The 21,435-nt window shown below is 27.3% G+C and overlaps 2 protein-coding genes across 5 annotated transcripts in view; one reads left to right on the top strand and one right to left on the bottom strand.

Moving 5' to 3' along the window:
* LOC129980828 (zinc finger CCCH domain-containing protein 11A-like) overlaps positions 1–8,178 on the top strand; it is a 39,002-nt gene extending 30,824 nt beyond the window's left edge. For all 4 annotated transcript variants that reach the window (XM_056091236.1, XM_056091235.1, XM_056091234.1 and 1 more), the window contains 5 exons: positions 330–485; positions 3,257–3,300; positions 3,687–3,765; positions 3,890–4,016; positions 5,197–8,178. In XM_056091236.1, coding sequence (XP_055947211.1) covers positions 330–485; positions 3,257–3,300; positions 3,687–3,765; positions 3,890–4,016; positions 5,197–5,677 — 887 coding nt within the window. In that variant the 3' untranslated portion in view covers positions 5,678–8,178. The remainder of the gene's footprint in view (positions 1–329; positions 486–3,256; positions 3,301–3,686; positions 3,766–3,889; positions 4,017–5,196) is intronic.
* A 1,303-nt stretch (positions 8,179–9,481) lies between these two features.
* On the bottom strand, positions 9,482–20,331 carry LOC129981692 (cytochrome c oxidase subunit 4 isoform 1, mitochondrial-like). Its single transcript, XM_056092630.1, has 4 exons — positions 20,187–20,331; positions 15,664–15,952; positions 11,880–12,011; positions 9,482–9,703 (listed from the first exon to the last, which is right to left on the bottom strand). The coding sequence occupies exons 2-4, from the start codon at positions 15,938–15,940 to the stop codon at positions 9,567–9,569; spliced, it is 546 nt and encodes a 181-aa protein (XP_055948605.1). The 5' UTR covers positions 15,941–15,952; positions 20,187–20,331; the 3' UTR covers positions 9,482–9,566.
* Positions 20,332–21,435: the final 1,104 nt, after the last annotated feature.

Genomic DNA, 21,435 nt, shown 5'->3' with positions numbered 1-21,435 from the left:
CATGATAGAAGAAAAAATAATATAATTTTTGGATTCAGCTTTGAAGAATCAGTTATCAAAACATAAATGATGCTTTAAAAAAATATGTTATTAGAAATCTTGTTTAATAAATTTGGATTATTGTTTGTAATTCAAAATTTAAGCATGAAAAAATTCTTCCAAGAATACATTGATATATTGATAAGAAGTATCCTAATGCAAATCATTTTGAATTGATCAGACTTAAGTTTGCAGTGAATTTCTTGAAATTTATTTGTAGTTTTAAATTTAAAAAAAATGTGTTTGAATAAATAAATAAAAAATTTTTAAACTCATTTTTTCTATTTTAGATAAGCTTGATGTTGCTTGCAGTAATTCACTGGATGATTTGCCTACTTCAGAAAAGAAGAATCCTCTAAATATCACAACTGAAAAGATTTCTAAGAAATTAAAAATTAATCGGAAGTCCAAGGAATTATATTCTAGGAATACTACTCTTAAACAAAGTGAGATTTTAATTACTTTTTTTATCCTTCTGTTCAATGTAAGGCTCAGTGCAAGCACAATTATTTTTCTTTTTAAATGGAAAAAAGTTTATATATTTGTGTGTAATAATATCTCTTAATCTAATTTAAATCTTAACTAATTTCCTCATTTTTATTTTAATCTAATCCATATTAACTTAATCCTAAAATGTTATCTTATTTCCAGATCCAATTCCTTTTTTTTTTATTTAATTAATTCTGCACAAGCTCTGTAAAGCTGCTAAATTCAGCAGGTTCTCTGAGCATGCTCTGACCGAATGGATTTAAATCCCTAATTCTTACAACATTCTTTTAAGGATACCTAAATTTCCCTTTCTGAAGTCTATATGGTCAAAGAAATCCCAATCAAAATCTTACAGTAAAAACATTGGAGGGAAAAATTTTAGCCTCTTTTGCTCTTGTGTCCCAATGTCGACTGACATATTTCTTATTCTTTGTACGTAAATTATGCCTCCCATGATGAAATAAATTGAAGTTTTAAAAATTTTCAAAGGTTTCTTCTACTTTGCCAAGCAACTGCTAAAATATATTTACATACATACATACATATACACAACTGAAAACTCGATGAGCTGAACTTTGATAAACCGAAGTGATGATTTCTTCCCACTTGACTGAATAGAGATCTTATGTTATTTATTTTGGATAAGCCAAATCGTTTATGTCTGAAGAACGCCAACAGAAACATTTTCTCTTGATTGCTTTTTGCTGTCTGTAAAGCTTGGAAATTTTTCCCCTATGGTATAGGATGTGATATCTTGGTGTGCTCTTGAGCCACTTGTTGTTTTTCATGGAAAGATTTCAGCTGCTTACCATGCTAATATTCTGGGGGATCAGGTATATCCCTTTCTCCACGGTTTATTTCCCGGAGAATGCCCACTTTATTGACAACATTCCTATCCACATTTTTAAAATTATCCAAAAATGGCTTGAAGAGCATAAGGTGGAAGTAGTACATTTTTTGCTTGACCTCCTCTGTCTCCTCTTTGCTTGACTTACTTCATCACCTACACTTCTGAAATTGCAGATTGCTGTCTAGATAGAATGCCATTATATTCCATTAAATGCTGTTCATGACCTTTATGCATCCATCTCACATTGCATAACCAGAGGTAGTCCAACTCTCTATTAATAAAGCTTTTCCTTTATAGGTGTTCTTATTTTGTCACCTATCTGCTTATACACTCATAGCAAGCAGACTATCCATTCCCAATTATGTTCATCAATTAGCATAATACTACTCAAACTATTAAATTGACTTTTAAGAAATGAATCCATCAAAGTAAAAAAAAAAAAAAAAAAAAAACATTTAACTAGTTTTGTTAAGATTGGTAATTATATCCACGTTTTTAAAATATTTGAACAAATTATTTTTCAATTTCATTGAACTACTACCATGTGGAGCAGTGATCAAACTATTAAACTTATTAAAGATATTTCTTTGAAGACGACTTTTTTTTTCCTTTAATACATTCATCTTTGGGAAGGCATTTCATTTCTTTTCCAAAAAATTCAACAAAAATTAAACTATCAGGGAGATGATTCTTGAAATTCTTCATAATTGATGAAGAATTTCAATGTTCATAACATAAACCTTCAAAATTGAGTTAAATGATATATGATGATTATTTATTATATCTCAAGATATATTTATTCCAGATTTAGAATTCCGTTAAGACCTTGTCACTAAATTCACATTCAGTTGCTATCTTGTTTAGTTATTTTTCAAAAAGTTTCATTACAAAAATTTTCAATTTACTTTTTTTAGTGCTGGAAATGAAATTGTTATGTTTGACAACTTATCGCTAAGGGAGCAATCATTACGAAATCTTAAGTCTAACAAGATAAATTCGAAAAAGTTAGTGAATCTCAGTAAAACAAAATCTAGAGGCTTCATTTTTCATAAAGCAAACAGTTCAGAGTTTTGGATAAATCTAAATATAATCATCTTTGCAGTTCTATATTTTTTGCTTAATTTTCTTGTAGTCAATCAATCAATGTAGTCTTGTAGTCAATCTCCTCAAAACATAATGCAACCACATGATAAGCTTCTCCTTACAACAAATTAACAGAAACAACAAAATATTTCTAGCATTTCAAAACTGATTACAAATTTTCATGTCTGCAGATATGAAGAAAGGTATAAAAAAAATGTGGGTAAGAAATTAAATTGAATGAGACTAGATTATTAAATAAAAAAAAACATTTTTTTATTTCTTGAAGTAGAGTAGCTTGTTTCTTTAAGTAGAGTAAAATTAATTGAATTAACAATTTGTGGAATTTTTGTAATATTAGAAAAATGGTGTGGTGTAAAATGTTTTCATATGCATATCTAATCAGAAATAAACCTAAAGTTTCATAATATCAAATAATTGTGCATCTTTGTTAATTAGATTCTTTTCCTGTATTAGATATAACTGTCATAGTTTCATATTGTATATTTCAAGTTCATATGGTGCATTATTCATAAACTTCTGTGTATCGACTAAATTGCTAAATTTAATCTTGTTTTATTAGGCAAAATATAAAAATCTCTATAAACTTATTACTTATATTTTCTCCTATTGAATGTTTCTTAAAAAAGATTTTATAAATTTATTCTATTCAAGAGCTTCTTACCCATACAATTCTTGATGAAGCAAATGTTGGCTTTTTATATTTAGAAAAACTTGAGTTTTATGAATTGTTATTTGGTATTCTGTGAAATGTGTTTAATCATGTATTTTTTATAGGTATTTCAGCTCCAAATTCAGCCGAAACAACTGAAACTCACTTGGTAATTATATTTATCTTTAATTTACATATACTTTTGCTTATATCAAATTAAATTTGATTAACCTTTTTAACTTGGAATTTCCAATATTAAATTAGCATTATTAACTACCAAAATGCCTTTATATTAAAAATGTGGATGTAGATAGAGATGATAAATTTTAATTTAATTTTGTCTTTAAAAATATGATTTTTTTTCTATTGAAAAGATATTAATGAAATCTGTATTTTTTAAAGAATGGAAAATGAATAATTGTGCCTATTTTTGACATATATATATATATTTTAACTATTATATATTAGCATATTAAAATATGTTATACTTATATAAAGAGTTCTGTATTGCATATCAAAATAATTAAGATTTTTTTTTTCTTTTTCTCTATTTAGGTCTCCAATGGTATTAAACAAATATCAGCTGGATCATCAAATGAAATATCAAATTTGAACAAAACATCTGATTCACCAGGTAAGGGAAATCTGTTGATCTGTTAATGTAGTGTGATATTTTAATTCTTTCATCAATAGATATTAATTCATTACTTAGGAAATTAACTAATTGTATTTAACTAACTATACATTGTTGTTTCTAGGTAAAAGAAAAAGTGATGATGAGCCATGCTCCACAGCATCTAAAATCATTAAGCTTGCTACCACTTCAAAAGATAACTGTGATCCAGTAAATCGGGTTGATGCATGTTTTGATAGAATTGGAGAAAAGTAAGAAAACTGCCATGTCTTTGTTTAGTATTCTTTGTAAATGAAGTTTGTTTTTTCTTTTTCTTTTACCTTATGTTATTCTCATTTCTTAACAAATTATTCAATAATTCCTTATAGAATCCTAGAAGCTCTAGATAAAAGTGGAAGTTTGGGCAAAAGTAATTTTTAGAATATGTTTTCTGTGCGCGAGATGAAAATAATTAAAAAAATTCTATTTCTTATGTTTCATAATTTCAGCTAACTCATTTGTTGTGTGTTTATTATTTATATTTTAAATTTGTTATTCCTATTTGATAAAATTTAATTTTTAATGTTAAAAAATGTATACTGAAACAATTATTTTTTATTCCAGTGTTTGCATTTGCTTTGTACTTATCTTAATTTATATTATTTTAGAAGTCTATATTATTTTAAATTTTAAAAAATAATAATTGCTGACCTTGAAGGTAGTTATTAATCCTTTTCTATATAAAGTAAAATCTGAAATTCGTAGAAAAGTATGATATTGTAGCATTACTTTGCAAATATAAAATCCTGCTGCAGAATCAAAGAGTCAATGATGGGAAAAAGCTAACTGAAGTCAAGTAAAATAGTTTTGTTTTCAAAATGTATATCTTTTGAGAAAAAGTCTTGCAATTTTGGTCCTGGTTGAATGCCGGATTGACTATATAATAGAATAAAAATTTCATTTTTTTTAAAATTAGAAATTTTATGATTAAGCTAGTCATTACAAAATATATCAGAAAGATTTTTAAAATATACCCAATTCCTTCTTAATAAATGTGGGATTCATTCACCTACTTTATATTCTTTTAATTTTTGAAATTATTTTTTTTGAATACAAAAATTAAAATTATGTAATAGTGTGTCTACATATCCAATCTTTTGTAGGAAATTATAACATAATTTAGAATCCATTCCTTCTAATTTATTGAGCATTTTAATGCTGATAGCCATTTCTAGTGTTTGCAGCCATTGAATGGTTACTTTAGGGAATGAGTATTTCATACAAAATTTATGACACAAAAACAAATCTCCCCTTTATCGTGGCTATGATCAAAATAGTTGTTTTCAATTAAATTGTTGCTTTATAAAAAAAAAATTGTTAAAACACAGATTTCATAATTTTAGACTTTTAAATTAAGAACATCTTCTGAAGCTAACTTGTGTTTTTTAACAGTCTTTTGCAGTCTCTTCCTGAGCAATCAGAAATGCAATCTTCACCTGCTCCTAATGAAGCCACTGATGAATCATCACATTTCTATACTTCCTCATCATCCATTCTTAAACAGGATACGATAATGATACCTCAAAGTTTTGTTTCTGAGACTGAAAGGAATGATGTCCTTGCATCTGCTCCCACATCATTATCATCTTCAACATCACCACCTAGTCATAGCCCAGAAGAAAAATCATGGCATGCATTAGATGAGATCCATGATAAGACTCTGAATTCTTCAGCATTACCTACATCTATAAAAAATGAAGCGAGTTATGACAATGACTTAAAAAAAGACAAAGATAACTTAATTGACAGATCAATGTCTGTTGATGATGATTTAGATGAACTTCTCGGTGATGATGACATGAATATTGATGAGATGGACACTGCTCCTAATGATGACATCTTGTTAGAAATTGAAGAATTTTTGGAGAGCTAAACAGATTTATATTAGTACTTGAAAGCACGTTCATTTTATGTAGTGTGTTGCATATAAATAATAATTGTTGCAAGCCTATTGTTTGAAATTACAAATTATGTGATGGATTTATACTCATGGTCTAAATGCATCAATTATTTTTAATACTTTCTTTGTATATTTCATACAAATCTTTGAAAAAGAACAAAGTGCCGAATTTCATAACTGGGATGCAGACAATCTTGCACAAATGAATGCTTAGTTAACCAAATGTGGAATTTTGTAATACTCTTGAAATGCTCTATTCACAGATGCTCTTGCCTATCACACTACAGTGGTTTCTTTTCATTTTTAAAACTTATGAAGAATGTGGTGTTTTTATTCCAACTCTCATCAGATTTTCATTATTTTGAAATTAAGCATTCATTATTGTGAACTTTATTCTAGGATTAGCGGGCTTTTTATTTTGAAGCAGATTATCAATTCTTATTTGCAGTAATAATTATCTTGAGGTGCCTGAGGCATTGTGGAATATTAATCTACTGAATTATTTTTAAAAATTAAAGTTATTAAATTTCAGAAATTAAAAATAATCGTCTACTTGATTATTTTTAAATTGCCTTGATTATTGAAAAATAATCAAGTCATTGGTTGCTTCAGTATTTTCATTAATTTGTAATGGTCTTGTAGTACAATTTGTTTCAAATTTCTTTCACCTCTCATACATTAACAAGATGAAGTTCCATGTATTTAACTCATGCTATACTGCCTTTATTCATTACATTTCTTTAATAAACTGTGTCATCACTATGGGGTTAAGGGACAACTAAATTTTTAATCATTTGTTCTTACTGAAATGGCACAAGTTGTTAATGCTATTTCTTTTTTGTGTGCAGAAATCTTCTCATAAGTAGCTTAATCTTACATCAGCTGTTTTATTTATAAAAGACTACTTTATTTGACTAAAAGTTGTTTTGTTTAACGGCAATTTGATCAAATCAAGTTGTTTGAAATGAATATAGATCATTTTCCAGCATGTGTATTTCTTATTTGTTAAGAACCCAGTTATCTGATGAAAAAAATAATATTTTGATTAATTAAATTGAAAATATCAATAACAAATTTACCTTCATAGACTGACCCTTAACTCCTCTTGATTTATTCCCGATGCATAATAGAATCCGATTATTGGAATTAGACTGGTCATAAAATATTTTTCATTGTATGAATTTGAAGAGTTGCTTTTGTTTAATGACTGATGTCAGTCACCTGTTAAAATCAACAGGTGATAAATGTTCCTATGAATCCTGTTTTGGATTTTTTTTTTTTAATCCTAAGCCAGATATGACGGGATTTATGAAGATAACCAGAATAATAATCATTATTTAAATATTAATTTTTTTGCATATACATAATTTAATTGAAAAATGTAACAAATTTTCAGATTTTACTAAAAATATCAACTATAATGATGAATATTAGAAAAAGAATGATTTAGTAAACTTTTGATTTTAATTATAAGCTTATTCTGTTACAATTTGGTGAGTGGGAGAAGTTCTCTCTTCATGAAAATGACACAGCAATCATTATTTTCTAATTATTCATTCCTTTCCTTTTAATAAATGTGCTTAAAGTAATAAAATTGAGTAGACAATAAATTTTTTAAATATCATAAAAATTATCTGGCACCACATGATTTATTAGAAAATATGATGTTGAAGTTGGTGTATAAAAATACTTTTTTCAAAAAGAAAATATTTTTATTTTATAAATAATTTTCTATTTGAATCAGCATGCATTTGATTGAAAAATATTATCTATCTTGTTTCATGTTTTCAGAAAGACAAATGATTATAAATGTATGAAAATAGATGCTCATTTCAAAGTGAATATATTAATTTTTGCAAGAAAGAGAATTTTTTCTATTAATTCATTTATTTGCTATTATATATTTGCACAAATATTTTATACAATGTTTCTGTTAATTATCCCTGTTTTAATTTTTAAGTTATCTGATGATTTTCTTTTGGAAGATATTTAATTATACTTGCAGCATGTTAATATAATCATATGGCGAATTAAGCAGTCATCTATATTTTTTATATATTTCATAAAGATTTTTTTTATTCCAATTAAATGGATCTACAAACAAGTAGCATAAATTTTCACAGCATTCAAACCTTTAATTGCTTAATTAGCCACAAATCAACAACTTCTGCCTTTGCTTTAAAAATAGTTCCTATATGTATACAATAATCAGCAAGTTTGCATTTTTTCTGCATAATTTAAGAACTTAAAAGTCCTGCATTGATGTTGTGCATTATTTTATTCTAATAACGAAGGCATTTAGACCATATTTCTTTTGATGTTTAATTTACATTGGAAAATCATGCTATCCAAATGAAAGAAGGTGTAACCATTGTGAATGACCATGAATTTGATTTCATTACTTTATGATGTACTTTTATCATAAACATCTGTAAATATTTTTTGAGCATCCAGTAAAAAATTATTTGTGATTATTTTGTCTTTATATTTTTAATTTCCTAACATCACAAGTGAAAAACCATATTTGCTTTTCTAATTGGGACATGACAAGGGGCATCACATAAACAAACTACAAGTTAATGCCAGTAAAAAAAAAAAAAGTTGACACTGTTGTAGATTCAGTAATACTAACTTCATTTTTGTAGAAGCAGTTTTTCAGATGATCAAATAGTTTTAATTTTATTTATTGAAAAAGCTGTAATTAAAATCACTTAATAAGAAGAAGCACCTTAGATTTGATGGTTATATGTGAAATCGAATTTTTAAAATACTGAATATAATTTTAACTCCATACTTGCTAATAAAATCTTATGAAATTCAATCCTTATTTTTCACTTCAACAAAAAGCGGTTTTTGTTTCCAGATTATTCTAATGTGTTTTATATTTGAGCATTTTAACAGTGTAATAACAAAAACTTATCTCCTGGATGCTTAATGGATGTCAAAGTACTAGAGAGCCAGAATGAAAATGCTTAGATGATATTTGTTGGATAGAACTTGAAATAATAATTTTTAAAAAAAAGCAAATGCATTGCTTAGTCGCACGATTTTAAGCGAATTCTATAACTGAATATTTTGATCATTTTATTAATTGCAAGTGTTTGGATTCATTTAGTGATGGTTTTAGGAATTTCTAATCAAAACTTGATATTTGCTCCTATGATATCTTCTGGAAAGATTCAATGTAAGAATGGTGAGCAATCCATGACTGTCCTTGCAAGAACATTTGTTCCAAACAGTACTTGAGTGTCCAGGAAATAAGAACTTGCATTTTTTGAGATTTTAGGCAAATAGAAAATGATACTTTGAATGCAGTAAGTCAAAAGGATTAAAATATCCTTGTGCAAGACAGTTGGCTCATTCAAAGCATGACAGATGATTGATACTTGAGCTTTAAAAATAGTGTTTAATGGTAAGTAAATTTTTGGATATGAGCAATTGAGATGAAGTGGTGAGATTTTTAGGCGTCAGTGATTCCGAAATGTACTCTGGATACATTCAATGAAGTTTGATAGATGATGGAAGCCGGGAATTCTCTATTTTGAAATTAAATGGAAACATTGCACAAAAATTGAAAAAAAAAAAAAAAAAAAAAAGGAAATCATAAGTTTACAATGGGAGCAAATATATCTTTTACTATTATTTCACATACAGTAATTACACTTAGTTAATTTTCTATTAATTTCTTGAATATTTCTAATTATGTGGTTGAAGTTAAAAATTCACCTCCCTCCATCATATTTCCAGAAAGCCGTCATTGCAAACAAACAACAGTCATGACTTTAGATAATTTCTTTATTAATTAATTACAATGAACATTAATTATATATGTACCTATCTTGATATAGAATAAAGCATTGCATTAATTTTTCCATTTATTGTTTTCATAGTCATATGTTGAGGTTAATCCATCAATGGGATCAACACGCAATTGGATCATGGCCTCCAGCATTTTTGCTTGGTGTTCAGGATTGATAGAGTAAGGCATGGGAGGATAAACTGAAAATACAAGAAAAAAAGAAGATATATAATCAATAATAATAAAGGATATCTCAAAAAGTGGTAAACAAACATCAGTTGTTCCATAACTTATATATATATATAGAGAGAGAAAAATGTGGTTCCTGGATAGCATTATTCATACACTTGTTAGATTGTTTGAAAAAAAAAATTCAGTTGTAGAATCTGTAGAGGAAAAATGCCCTATAGAGTCCAGTAATAAGTGAACATATGTGCATTATAACAGATAATACACAGATATTGCTTGTACGAGAGATACCTCATTCACCAAAACTTTGTTTGTGTACTCTAGAATAAGAGAACCCCATCACTAGCTTGGAGGGTTTAGACATCCCAAGACTAAGGAATATGAATGAGATTAGATTTCACCCTCTAGCTGTGCACTTAATCAACATTATTTAAAAACTATTTCAATATGTACTAGAAATGCACAGCCCATAATGGTTGGGTAGTGAAATAATGCAGATATTAGGAAAATACCTACAAAAGTAGCTCTGTTTCTGTCGGAAGTTCACCAGAAAGGCAACCTACCTCCATACATTAAAGTTAGCGAGTCTTCCAGCTCAGGTACTTGAAGGCCACTATGAAAAAAGAAGTTATTATTCTTTCCTTTTACTGCAAGTCTTTCATTCATGGACTTGATTAAATTTGCTAAATCAAAAGGGATAGAACCACTACTGTAAGAGACAGAGATCAGCTTCAAAGGCAATATCATGGCAAATTTTATTGCGACACTTCTGACCAATTGGAACTGGTCCAAAATGCTGCACAGCCCATAGACATGAAGAATTTCATTAATGGAAATGCAGATTCTCCTTATAGTGCATGAATGTGAACCACTGAAAAGGAACTGATGCTTGTCAACCGTTTTCAAATGCGAAGTTTAACATGAAAGAATCAATTGACAAATTTGCAATTTTCGGTATGTCTTCCAGACATCACTTAGATGATTTTATGCATGTTCGTTTTATTGACAAGATTGAAAAAGAGCAGAAAACAATTGTTGCCAGGGTGTTTGACATCAGCGACAATGTTGTTTCAAAGCTTTGGAAATCATTTCAAACAAATGGAATGTGTCCAAATGTCACAGGCAGGTCGTGTTAGCAGTACAATGCATGCAGAATATGGGTATATAGTGCTATTGACAAAAAGGAAGAGGCACAACAGTATGATAGAAATCAGTGTCTTGTTACTCCCGGGAAATAGATCTAAAAAAAAAAAAAAAAAATGTTTCACTGTGCTATCGGTGAAAAATTTGTTTTCATGGACGAGAACTCAAAATGTCATCTAACAGTCGCTGTCCAGGAGTATATAGAGAGCGAGGATGTTCAAAGCCTCAAATGGCCAGCACATTCTCCAGATCTGAATCCGATTGAAAGCGTTTGGGATGCTTTGAAGAAAAGTCTTGCTGGTCGACTATGTCCTTCCAGTGCACAGCTGAGACTGTCCTCAGTCATGACAGAAGAATGGGATAAATTACTCCAACATCTGCTGAATAATGCTGTGCAAAGCACACCATAATGCATGGAATCTTGCATTGCTCACCATTGTGGCCATATCCAATATTGATATTTTCAATTAGAATACTTGCAGACAATAATTGTATTTTTTTCACTTTTACGTGCTTAACTCAAAATAATTCTTTTGTCCCTTGAACACTTTTCAAACCCTTCAAACTTTGTATCTAATCACACTTTTTTCTGTGCTATTTAGTTATTCATAATCGTTTTTTAGCAATTGTCCACAAATGTTATTTCACCTGAACTAGAACATTGATATGGTTTATTGTAGGCCATTCGAAAGCTGATGGAATAGGCAAGCCTTTGGTAAATTTGACATATTACAACTAGAACAGTATTTGTAGTATTCAATATTTGAAATTTTAGTGATAATTCAACTGTGCATTTTGCAAAGGTTTCGGCCTTTGTAATTGGCTTTTATTCCAAATATTTTAATGGAAATAATATCATAATTTAGAATTTTTCCATCTCTTTCAAAATATATGCTTATTTTACTGTAGAAAAGGATAAGAGAATATAAGAAGAAAAGAGAGAAAGAAACTTTCATACAATTGTATTATAATTAGACGTAATAATACATCCCTTTTGCTATGCTCGTACTTCAACATAAATTGTTGAATGGTTATAAAACTCACCAAATTTCTTGAGAAGGTAATAGCCCCAGAACATGAGTCCAACAAATGCCAATGTTCCACCTATGTGATACTTCCAATCTCCAGTGGGAGCTCGCTGTTCAGCAAATGTCAAGCAGAAGCTATGCCTGTACACTAGAAAAGAGAGAGAGAGAGAAAAAAAAAAAAAACCTTTCATTTCAGCTCTAAATGATTAAAATCAATTTTGATTTTGTTTTCATATAAATAACTTTACTCTATCTTAGAGAAACTTTCCCATTATCCCTTTTTTCTAACTTTTACTGTTCAACTTCAGCATAGCTAATTTATAACTACTGTTATAATTTCTTTAATTTTAACCCCACCCATCTAGAAAATTCTTAATGAATAACAAATGTATTAATGCTTTTCATTCATTTACGATAATTTATTTTATAAAAACTTAATTTAAAAGGAAAGATGTATGTATTTAAATTTTTTAACTGAAACTTAAAATAAGCTAAAAATTAATAGTGCATGGTAGTAAGTGAATTCTATACAAATGAACTATTAAGACATACAGCTAAAGGCAAAAATAAATGAAAGAATTACAAAATATTTATTAAATGATTTGTGATAACTAAATTGAATTTACAAAAGGATTTTTAAAGGCTCAGGAAATATACAAAACCATGGTCAAACAATTGTTATGACTAAGAAAATTGATTAGCAAGGAATTTAAAAAAAAAAAAAAAAAATAGATATTTTAACCATACTGTGCTAAACATTCTTATTTTTTCAGATCACAATAAAATTTGAAACCAGTGCGAGATAGTTAAGTGTTAAGTCTAGTGTTGAAAGTAAATCATTTTAAAAAGATGATTTTTAAAGTTGCAATTGTGAATGAAAAAAATAAAAACAATAACATAAAAATTTAAAAGTGTCAAATCAACAGTTAATGCACCAAAATGGGCTTGTCTTTGAGTAAGAAAGTTTTTGCATGTACATAAAATATGATTTATGACTAAAATGCAATTGCAAATACTATATAAGAGCTGGATCAGAGCATAAAGTGGTGGTAGATTAAAAGTGTTTCCTACTCCAAGTTTCTGAAAATTCTTTACCTGCATAGTTACCTTTAGCTAAGTGGAATCCTCTTTTGGATATCAATGCCTTAAGAACAAGGTTATTATCATTTTTGCATTTGAGAATTTACTCAACTTTGAAAGAGAAACTCGGTTATTTCAATATTCTGAAGTGTTTAAATTAGAATATATCAGAAATGAGAAGGAGAAAAAATATAATGATCAATTTTTTCATGTTGTCTAATTTAATGTCACGAAAAATTATGCACTCGGGTGAAATAAAACACAAAAAAACTTTCTTGCTATCCTGATAAAAACCATTTAATCATTATTAAAAAAAAAAAAAAAAAAAAAAGCATTTTTAATCAATTTTTATATTTCAGACGAATAAATTTAATTTAAAAAGGTGATTTACTTTTGTTAAGAATTTTTCCTGCTTTTCTAAAGCTTTATAATACCTCACATGTGCTAATTTTACCCAATGAAGCAAATCTTTTGAGATCGTAACATTTAAGACATCTCCATAAGAGTTTATAATATAATACACAGCTCTCAGATCAATTAAAATATTCTCTTTCAAATTTTCAACAAGAATATCTTAGTAGATATTAAATTTGCATTCCACAGCCATATTGCCATGCAACAATACAAGAAATATTTTTACAATTTACTGAAGATCAGAAAATTCTTCGAACCTCATAACATTAGAATATAAATGATCTAAACAAATTTCTTTATTAAATAAAGCAAGCCATTCTTTATATTCACGTTTTAATATTTTTCAGGAAAACCTCAAATTGGATCTTACCATACTCTCAATGTGCAATAGAAATTTGTGTTTTTTAATAAGAAGTTGAAGCAAATCAACCATTCACTTTTCACATCGTATGCTGTGTAGTTTTTCAATGAATATGGATTTAAGTAAGATGCAGCCTTTAAAACATCAGGACTTTTGGCCATGCATTTCAATATATATATTTTAGTATTCTTTATAAATATAAAACACTCTGTTCCACTAATATTCAAGTAGCCTGTAATCACAGTCTTAGAAATTGGGTTAATCTATGTAGAAAAAAAAGGGCAAGTTTTACAGTTGAAATTACAAATGGTTTTTTTATTTTGGGCTGAGGTGACAATATTTTATTCATGCAATGTTTAAAAATATCATTTTTTTAGATGGAGAGAAAAAATTAAATCAACTATTTTTTCCAGATTTTAAGGAAAATTTCAAAATTACCTACATTTTAACTGTTTTATAGATAATTTTTAAATTCCCTGTATTTTCCTGGTGGAGCAGTAATCCTATTTGATTAAAGGCTGGATTTTGAAAGCAGATTGTTTGTCTGTCCCAGATTTGTTGTTGGAAGATCTTAATAGCCTGCAAGGTATCAATCAAAGGAACAAACACTTTCTGAATTCATTTGAAGTATTCACAGCTTTATTTGTGGTTTCATTACCAGAGATTCCAACAGTAATTGATTTTGTTATTTTTGGGAGCCCACAAATATTTCATTACTAAAGGACAGTAACTACATTTAGCACTTCTAAAGGCAATAATACCCTCAGGCTTAAAGGAATAAATAAAGGTATGCTCTTAGGTATAAATAAAGGCTTTTTCAAATTTCAATGTAGAAATGCTTTAAACACAGCACAGAATTCAGTAGTGAGTACACACTGAGCAGAAAAGATAAAGTATTATTAGCAAACCCATATTGCTATCAAATCTGGCACCAAACCTCCATTCCAACAATTTGCTAAGAAAACAAACAAATAGTTGATAATTATCTGGAACTCAAAGGGTGGTAAAAAGGTGGGTTTACCAGAGAGTCATGTGATGATTAGCAATCGGTTGGTTTGGTGATACAAAAGGTTTAACAAATTGGTGATATCCTAAATATCAACTATATAGGGAATCTGCCACTGTTCCTATCCACTGTTATTCATGAAAAATAAATATCTTGAAACTTCTCCATCTTTTAAATAACATATTTAAAACTTTTCCATGTGTGTAAAAATTATTAAATATTCAATTAAACAGCAAATATTTTTAATACAAAATATAAATTATATATAACTAATTATCTTTTTTCTTAAATTAAAATATCTAAAGTTTCCCTACATACAATTGCCTATTTTTTAAGCTTGTAAAAACAGTGGCAGAATCAGAAAATCTTAATCTTGAAAGTTTCACATACAATGGCTGAAATAGTTTAATAAATCTAAACAAATTTCTTTTAACGCTTTATTTTGTGCTTTATTTGAAGTCATTGATAAACAGAGAATTGTTTGATTAAGAGATTTTATTATATTTGAAAGATAAATTTTACTACTGTGACAGAAATCATTTTTAAAAAAATTTGAATTTGACAAATTTATATATTTTAGTCATAATGCCAATTTGTGAATCAAGACGATTTGCTGTTCATTGACTCAATCTATATTAACACTGATCTGAATATTCTCTAGCTCAACGAAGCCTATCTGCTTTTTTCTCTAATTGATCCTCTTTGAATCGTCTATCTAAAATTGATTAGTAAAAAGTATTGTGAACTCTATATCAAAAACTTTTTTTTTTGGAAAAAGAAGTTGTTTTACACCAAAAATAGTTAAGTTCATGCCTAAAAAGAGGAAGTTTGTGTGTGTGTGTGTGTTTTTAAACCAATCATGCCATTAGTCACAAAAATCCATAACCTTTTTTGACACCACATACAACATTTTATATCAAGATATAAAGCCTAACTTACAAGCTTTCTTTTCTTCCAGAGTCAATTTCTTCCAATCTCCTTTTTCCTTTTCTCTTAGAGCCTTGGATTCAGCAGTGTTCTCCCTGAATCGAATGGCTGGCATAGGATAGTCCACTCTGTCAATGTATGTGTATTCTCCATTCATTCCAAAACCAACGACATCTCTATCACCAATTCTAGCACGCCCATGGAAAGCAGCAATGTGTTTCAGCATCATAGGGTCCTTCAACATCTGAAGAATTCCCCTTTGAGAAACAGTTGATATGAGGCCAGCCATGCTGAGGTTTATCTGGGGAAAAAAAAAAAAAAAATGTTATCAAAATGAATACTGCATATATCAAAATGACTACAAAAAATTTTATACAGTAAAATTCAAGCATAATTATAAATCATTCGGAATACTTATACTATAAACATACAAGTATATACATATTTAACAATAAATATATTAGTAATACAGAGCAAATAATTTTTGAAAATCTTAATTTTTTTTTCATTAAATCAGAATTATTAAAGTAACATTTTGATTTTTCAACATTTTAAATAACTGCTAAGCATTTCTTTCTTTTACAGAAAAAAAAATTTTTGATAAAAAAGATAGTTAAAATTTTTTGTGCTATCAAATTAAATGTTATTTTCCTAATAAATGGATTTTCAAACTGACCAGAAAAGTGTATTGATAAACTTTATGGCTTTTAAATAAGCTGAAATATGCTGTAACCCATTTGAGCACCGTCTAGCCTTCAGAACGTCCTAAGGCAAAAGTAAGGATAAAGGTTGAACAAAATTTGCTGAATTAAAATTAACAGAAGGTTTCTAAATCAGCTTGGTATGTTTTTGCTTTCCCCCGACCATTAATAGGAGGTAAACTTTCTCCCTTCTCGCCTATCACCTTTCCCTAAACACCAGTGATTTTGAATAGTACTGAGAGACAATTCAAGAAGTAAATGTGTCAGCGTACAATAATTACCTTGTGGTTTTTCAACTAAGAATTTGGTTTCCTTTATCCTATTTGCAGAGAATAGAATTTTTTTTTATAATTATTTAATAAATTTTCCTAATTAATAGAAAAATTTGTTTAATAAACAATTTAGAAAAATTATTGCTCATCCAAATGCATTACGAATATAATACATCCCATTTACATTCAAAGAATTTTACTTCAATTTCATTCAATTTTTAGTTTTAAGTATTTTTCTCACATATTATTTAAAATGAAAATAGCATGATGATATATATTATATATATTTATTTATTTATATATAGTTCTGCGATTAAAATATACTATAAAAATTTATAATTAATTATTTGATAATACAATAACAATAAAAATATGCATTTATTTTAAAAAGATACAATTTGTTAACAAACATTTCAGAATAACAAATTCGTAGGATTTTCTGTTTCAAATTCTTGTTTTCTCCTTCAGTTTTTTTAAGTTCCAAAAATATTAAAACAATCTTTTGTCAATAGTAGGTGAATATTTTATTGATAATATTTTTATTTAAAATATTACTGATCTAAATATTTTTGGAAAAATAATTAAGATAATAAGTTGAGATAACAAGTTTTAAAAGTTTATTTTGATACTGAAATAAAAAAATGTGCTAATGCATCTATTTACTCATAAAGCTTATTTCTGATCAAAATTATATTTTTCAGTAAGTGAATATTTTAAATATCAGTTTCTTATATCATTTATAAACTTGTCACAAATCATGGTAAAAATGACTTGTACTTAACAGTCAGCAGTAAAAATATTTTCATAAATCCACCTGTTTCCCTTCCTATAAATATTGTAATGAACTTTTCCTTCATTTAATCCCATCAATAAAATTAAAATTTCAAATGTACCCATTTTATAAAGTTACAATATTATAATTTTTAGTGAAAATTTGAAAAATGTCATAGATAAAAATGAGAACTGAATGTACCAAATAATCAAGAATTTTCTCTTTCAGACCACTGTTTCCATACACTTCATATCTGAACAATTCAAACGTGTTTCATAGGCAATATTTATAAGGTATTTCACTGTATGTGAATTTCAAAAGATGGATACACAACAAAATAAAAGAAGAAAAAAAAAAATATGATACAGCAAATATTTTTTAATCATAACTTCAGCAGCATTTGAAACAAGTGACTGAAAAATAAGGTTTTTATTCCATTGCAACAATAAGAATTATTAATACAAATTTTGTCATATTGATTAAAATTAAACAAATTATAGACATTAGTGAAACAAATGATTTTTTTCAGTTTGCGATGGGGGGCAGAGTGCTTCATTTAAAGGTTCTAATCCTCTGGTCATGATAATTGGATAAACTTAACATAATGACATTACATAGTAAGAAAGTTTTGCTACATCCAAGATATTGAAGCTTAATTTATATATATGTAAGAAAAACAAATAGAAAAACAGAAGCATGAATTTTTACATTATAGAAGTAACTGGCAAAGATTAGGTCAGAAAATCATGTAGATGATCTAAAGCAATAAGTTATTGGTGGTCTAGTCACAGGTGACTTGTCGAGGTCTCCTTATAGTAAAATCTTCTTATCAGCTACAACTTTATTTTTTATCAAAAGAAAAAATAGAATTCAAATAATTTTTTTAAAAATCCAAAAGCTAATATTTTTTATAAATTATTAATTTTTAATGCATGATAAAAATTTTAATTAAATTTTCCCATGACATCTCAAAGGAAAATAAATAATTTTAAATATCTATATTAATTTATTGTATTTAAACATATTTTACACCAATACATTCTGAGATTTCTAAGCATTAAAAAGAATCCTTATACTCACATATATGTAATACTGTATCTCATTAATTTTCAAAATGCAACAAATTTCAAACATTTTTTTTTTCAATTTTTTTTGGAAAAAAGTTCAATCTTATTCTTTTAATATATTTTTTTAGTGATAATATAATCTCTTTACATAAATGCTTTTTAAAAATATATATGTTTATGATACATTTTTTTTTTCTTTCTTCCTTTCTGAAATTATTTCCCTAATAGTTGATCAATTCAAATAACTTTTTTCACCAAATTTAAAATACCATACAAGGAATTAGGCACAGAGACAGATCTGTGTTACACCAAAGAAGTTCTATAATATTAGAAATATTTTGTATTTAATATTAGGTATGACACATACCTTAGACATGATACATAACTAATAAATTTTGTAACTCTAAGAAAAAACCCACAGTACACAAAGTGCTAGAATAAAACATATTATTAGTAGAAAATGCATTTATCAGCATTATAGCACATTTTCAAAAATTTCCCACTTTATTTGTATTTACTGGATACTTAGTTTTTAAAAATTTCATATGTTTTGCATTTCTGTATTATATATGAAAATATTGCCTACTACAATGATATGGCATGTAATCAATATTCATTAAACACCAATTTCATATTCATATCTAATGTATCATGATATATTCTATAATTATAATATTAGTATGATTAAAGGGAGCAGTAAACTTGAGGATACATTTGATATTATTTAATCGATTTTAAGCATTACAAATTAATAAAAACAGATAACTTTTACTGTCTAAATTATTTAATATGTAATTTACATTTTGTATTATCCGATATAAAATAATTTTACACATTAAATATTCTATAATAAGAATGAATATACTATAGTATAAATATTATGATTTTAGTTTAGAATATTTACAGTTATACACAAAATAGCTTTATTTTCATTTTTAATTGCCTTAACTAACACAATATTTAATTTATATTACTGAAATATCTATCTATTAATAAAGAGATTTTTTAAAAAAATTATTTTTTAATGACAGTCATAGTTTCTACAACTGTTAAAAATACAATATATTTAGGCAAAAACAACAAAAAAAAAGTATTTTTTATTATTTTACCAGAATATGATTGAATGCTTGATTAGAGGACCTACTGAGGACCGAACTAATGAGTAGTAGTTATTCCAAAACAATTGGAAAACCAAAATACTTATATTAAACTAAGAAGCATATAAAATGCAACTTTTTAAGTTAATAACTTTAAATCATAGCAGAACTTCTGCTAATTATGACTTTACTAAATTACAGTCTAATTTTAAAAAAAATTCTAGTTTAAAAAAAATTGATTTAAAAACTGACTTTTTAAAAAATATATTTTCTTGTAATACAGAAAATTTATCCAATTCCATAACTGAAAACTATTACGATTCTATAACTGCAAGTAAATTGCTGCTTTATTTATATCGTAATTTTACAACTGTTAGCGCATTAAGTAATATATTGACAGTTGCAACCATAGTAATCAAAAATTGAAGAAATTTTTAAAATAAATTAATGATTGTACTATAGGATGCACATCAACGCATTTATAAGACCTTTTGTCCTTCATGTACTTGGGAGAGTGAAACAAATTAATATTACCAAAATATTAACAACTAATTGAATCACATCATTATTTAAATAATAAATACACAAAATGTCTAAAAATCTTGCAGAAAACAACTTCAGCTTACTTATTTGAAGCAGGATCAAGAAGTTATAAATTTTTAAGTTCAACTACACAACACATTCGGTAAACTTCGATATCGATTGAAATCTTGTATCAGAATATAAACTGAGCGAATGCTTCCATTATGTAACATCCCAAATTTAAGAAGAAAATTATAATATATTTTTATCTGATAAAATTACTGCTAAAAATGTAAAAATATTAAGTTTATAAAATTAAAAAGATAATTCAAAAATGTTTAGAATGAAATATCCAGAATTCTCAATGACGTCAGATACCTTCCAACTGCAACATATGGGATTTTTTTTTTTTTTTTTGTAAAATTTTTAAATTGGAATAAAGAAGTAAAATATTATAATCCTATTAGATTTTTTAAAAAGTAAATCCTCAACAACATATAGCATGAATAGATGCTTGAAAAAGTTTCATCAAGATTATATATCAGTTAGAGATGCAAAATCCACGATTCTTTGAAAAACAAATAATTTTGCTATTGCTATTTTTAAATATTCGTTCCAAATATCTGTTATTTCAATCATATTATTAATTAAAATTATTAATTATTATTAAATATAAAATTTATTAGTTGTAATTAATACTTAATTTACTATTTTAAGTAACGTGTGATTGAATTAATTTATATATTTCAGCTAACTTTTAAATTTTAATTTTCTTCAAAACTATATTTATAATTAATTAAATTTATTTAGTAGAGTAAACTATTTTCTGAAAAATTGAATTAAAAAAAAGTCATTTCTTTAAAATGTTCACTTTAGTTCCATATTCTGCCAATAGATGACGCCTGCAGAGTGAAAGGAATGTATGTCATTAGAGAGTCATGTCACAGGCAATTAGAAATGATCTTCATAGGATAACGAACACATTTTCAAATGCGAATATCGGAAAGTCAAGCAGAGCGGATATCATCGTGGAGCTGTGACTTCACAATTATGAGCACTTTTCTGTGATAGCTCCACTTTCAGTGATATGCGATTCAATGATACGATAATTCTAAGTATAACCGGTCCGTTCACTTTTCAACCCATTCAAAGATTACATGATTGAATTCTTGTTTGAGAGCTTCCATTGGATAGACCGCATCGATTGTTACTTTCTGTCGTGATCCAAGACCTAGAATCGAAATATCACCAGTAAGATCATGTCAAGGATTTGAATCACACCCCTTTTTGAAAAGTATTGATCACTGGTATTTGTGACTTTTGGATATTGGTTACGTAATAACCGCTTTTAAA

This window comes from Argiope bruennichi, chromosome 8 (assembly GCF_947563725.1).
Source record: "Argiope bruennichi chromosome 8, qqArgBrue1.1, whole genome shotgun sequence".
Classification (NCBI taxonomy): domain Eukaryota; kingdom Metazoa; phylum Arthropoda; class Arachnida; order Araneae; family Araneidae; genus Argiope; species Argiope bruennichi.
This window is presented reverse-complemented; position numbering and strand designations above follow the sequence as displayed.

What these genes read in the sequence shown, in the direction of transcription:
- LOC129981692 (XM_056092630.1), bottom strand. Translation starts at nt 15,940, where the DNA reads ATGGCTGGCCTCATATCAACTGTTTCTCAAAGGGGAATTCTTCAGATG. An exon ending in TCTGGAAGAAAAGAAAGCTT is followed by an intron (nt 12,012 to 15,663) that starts GTAAGTTAGGCT and finishes TCTCTTTTCTAG; the next exon opens with TGTACAGGCATAGCTTCTGC. An exon ending in TTACCTTCTCAAGAAATTTG is followed by an intron (nt 9,704 to 11,879) that starts GTGAGTTTTATA and finishes TTGTATTTTCAG; the next exon opens with TTTATCCTCCCATGCCTTAC.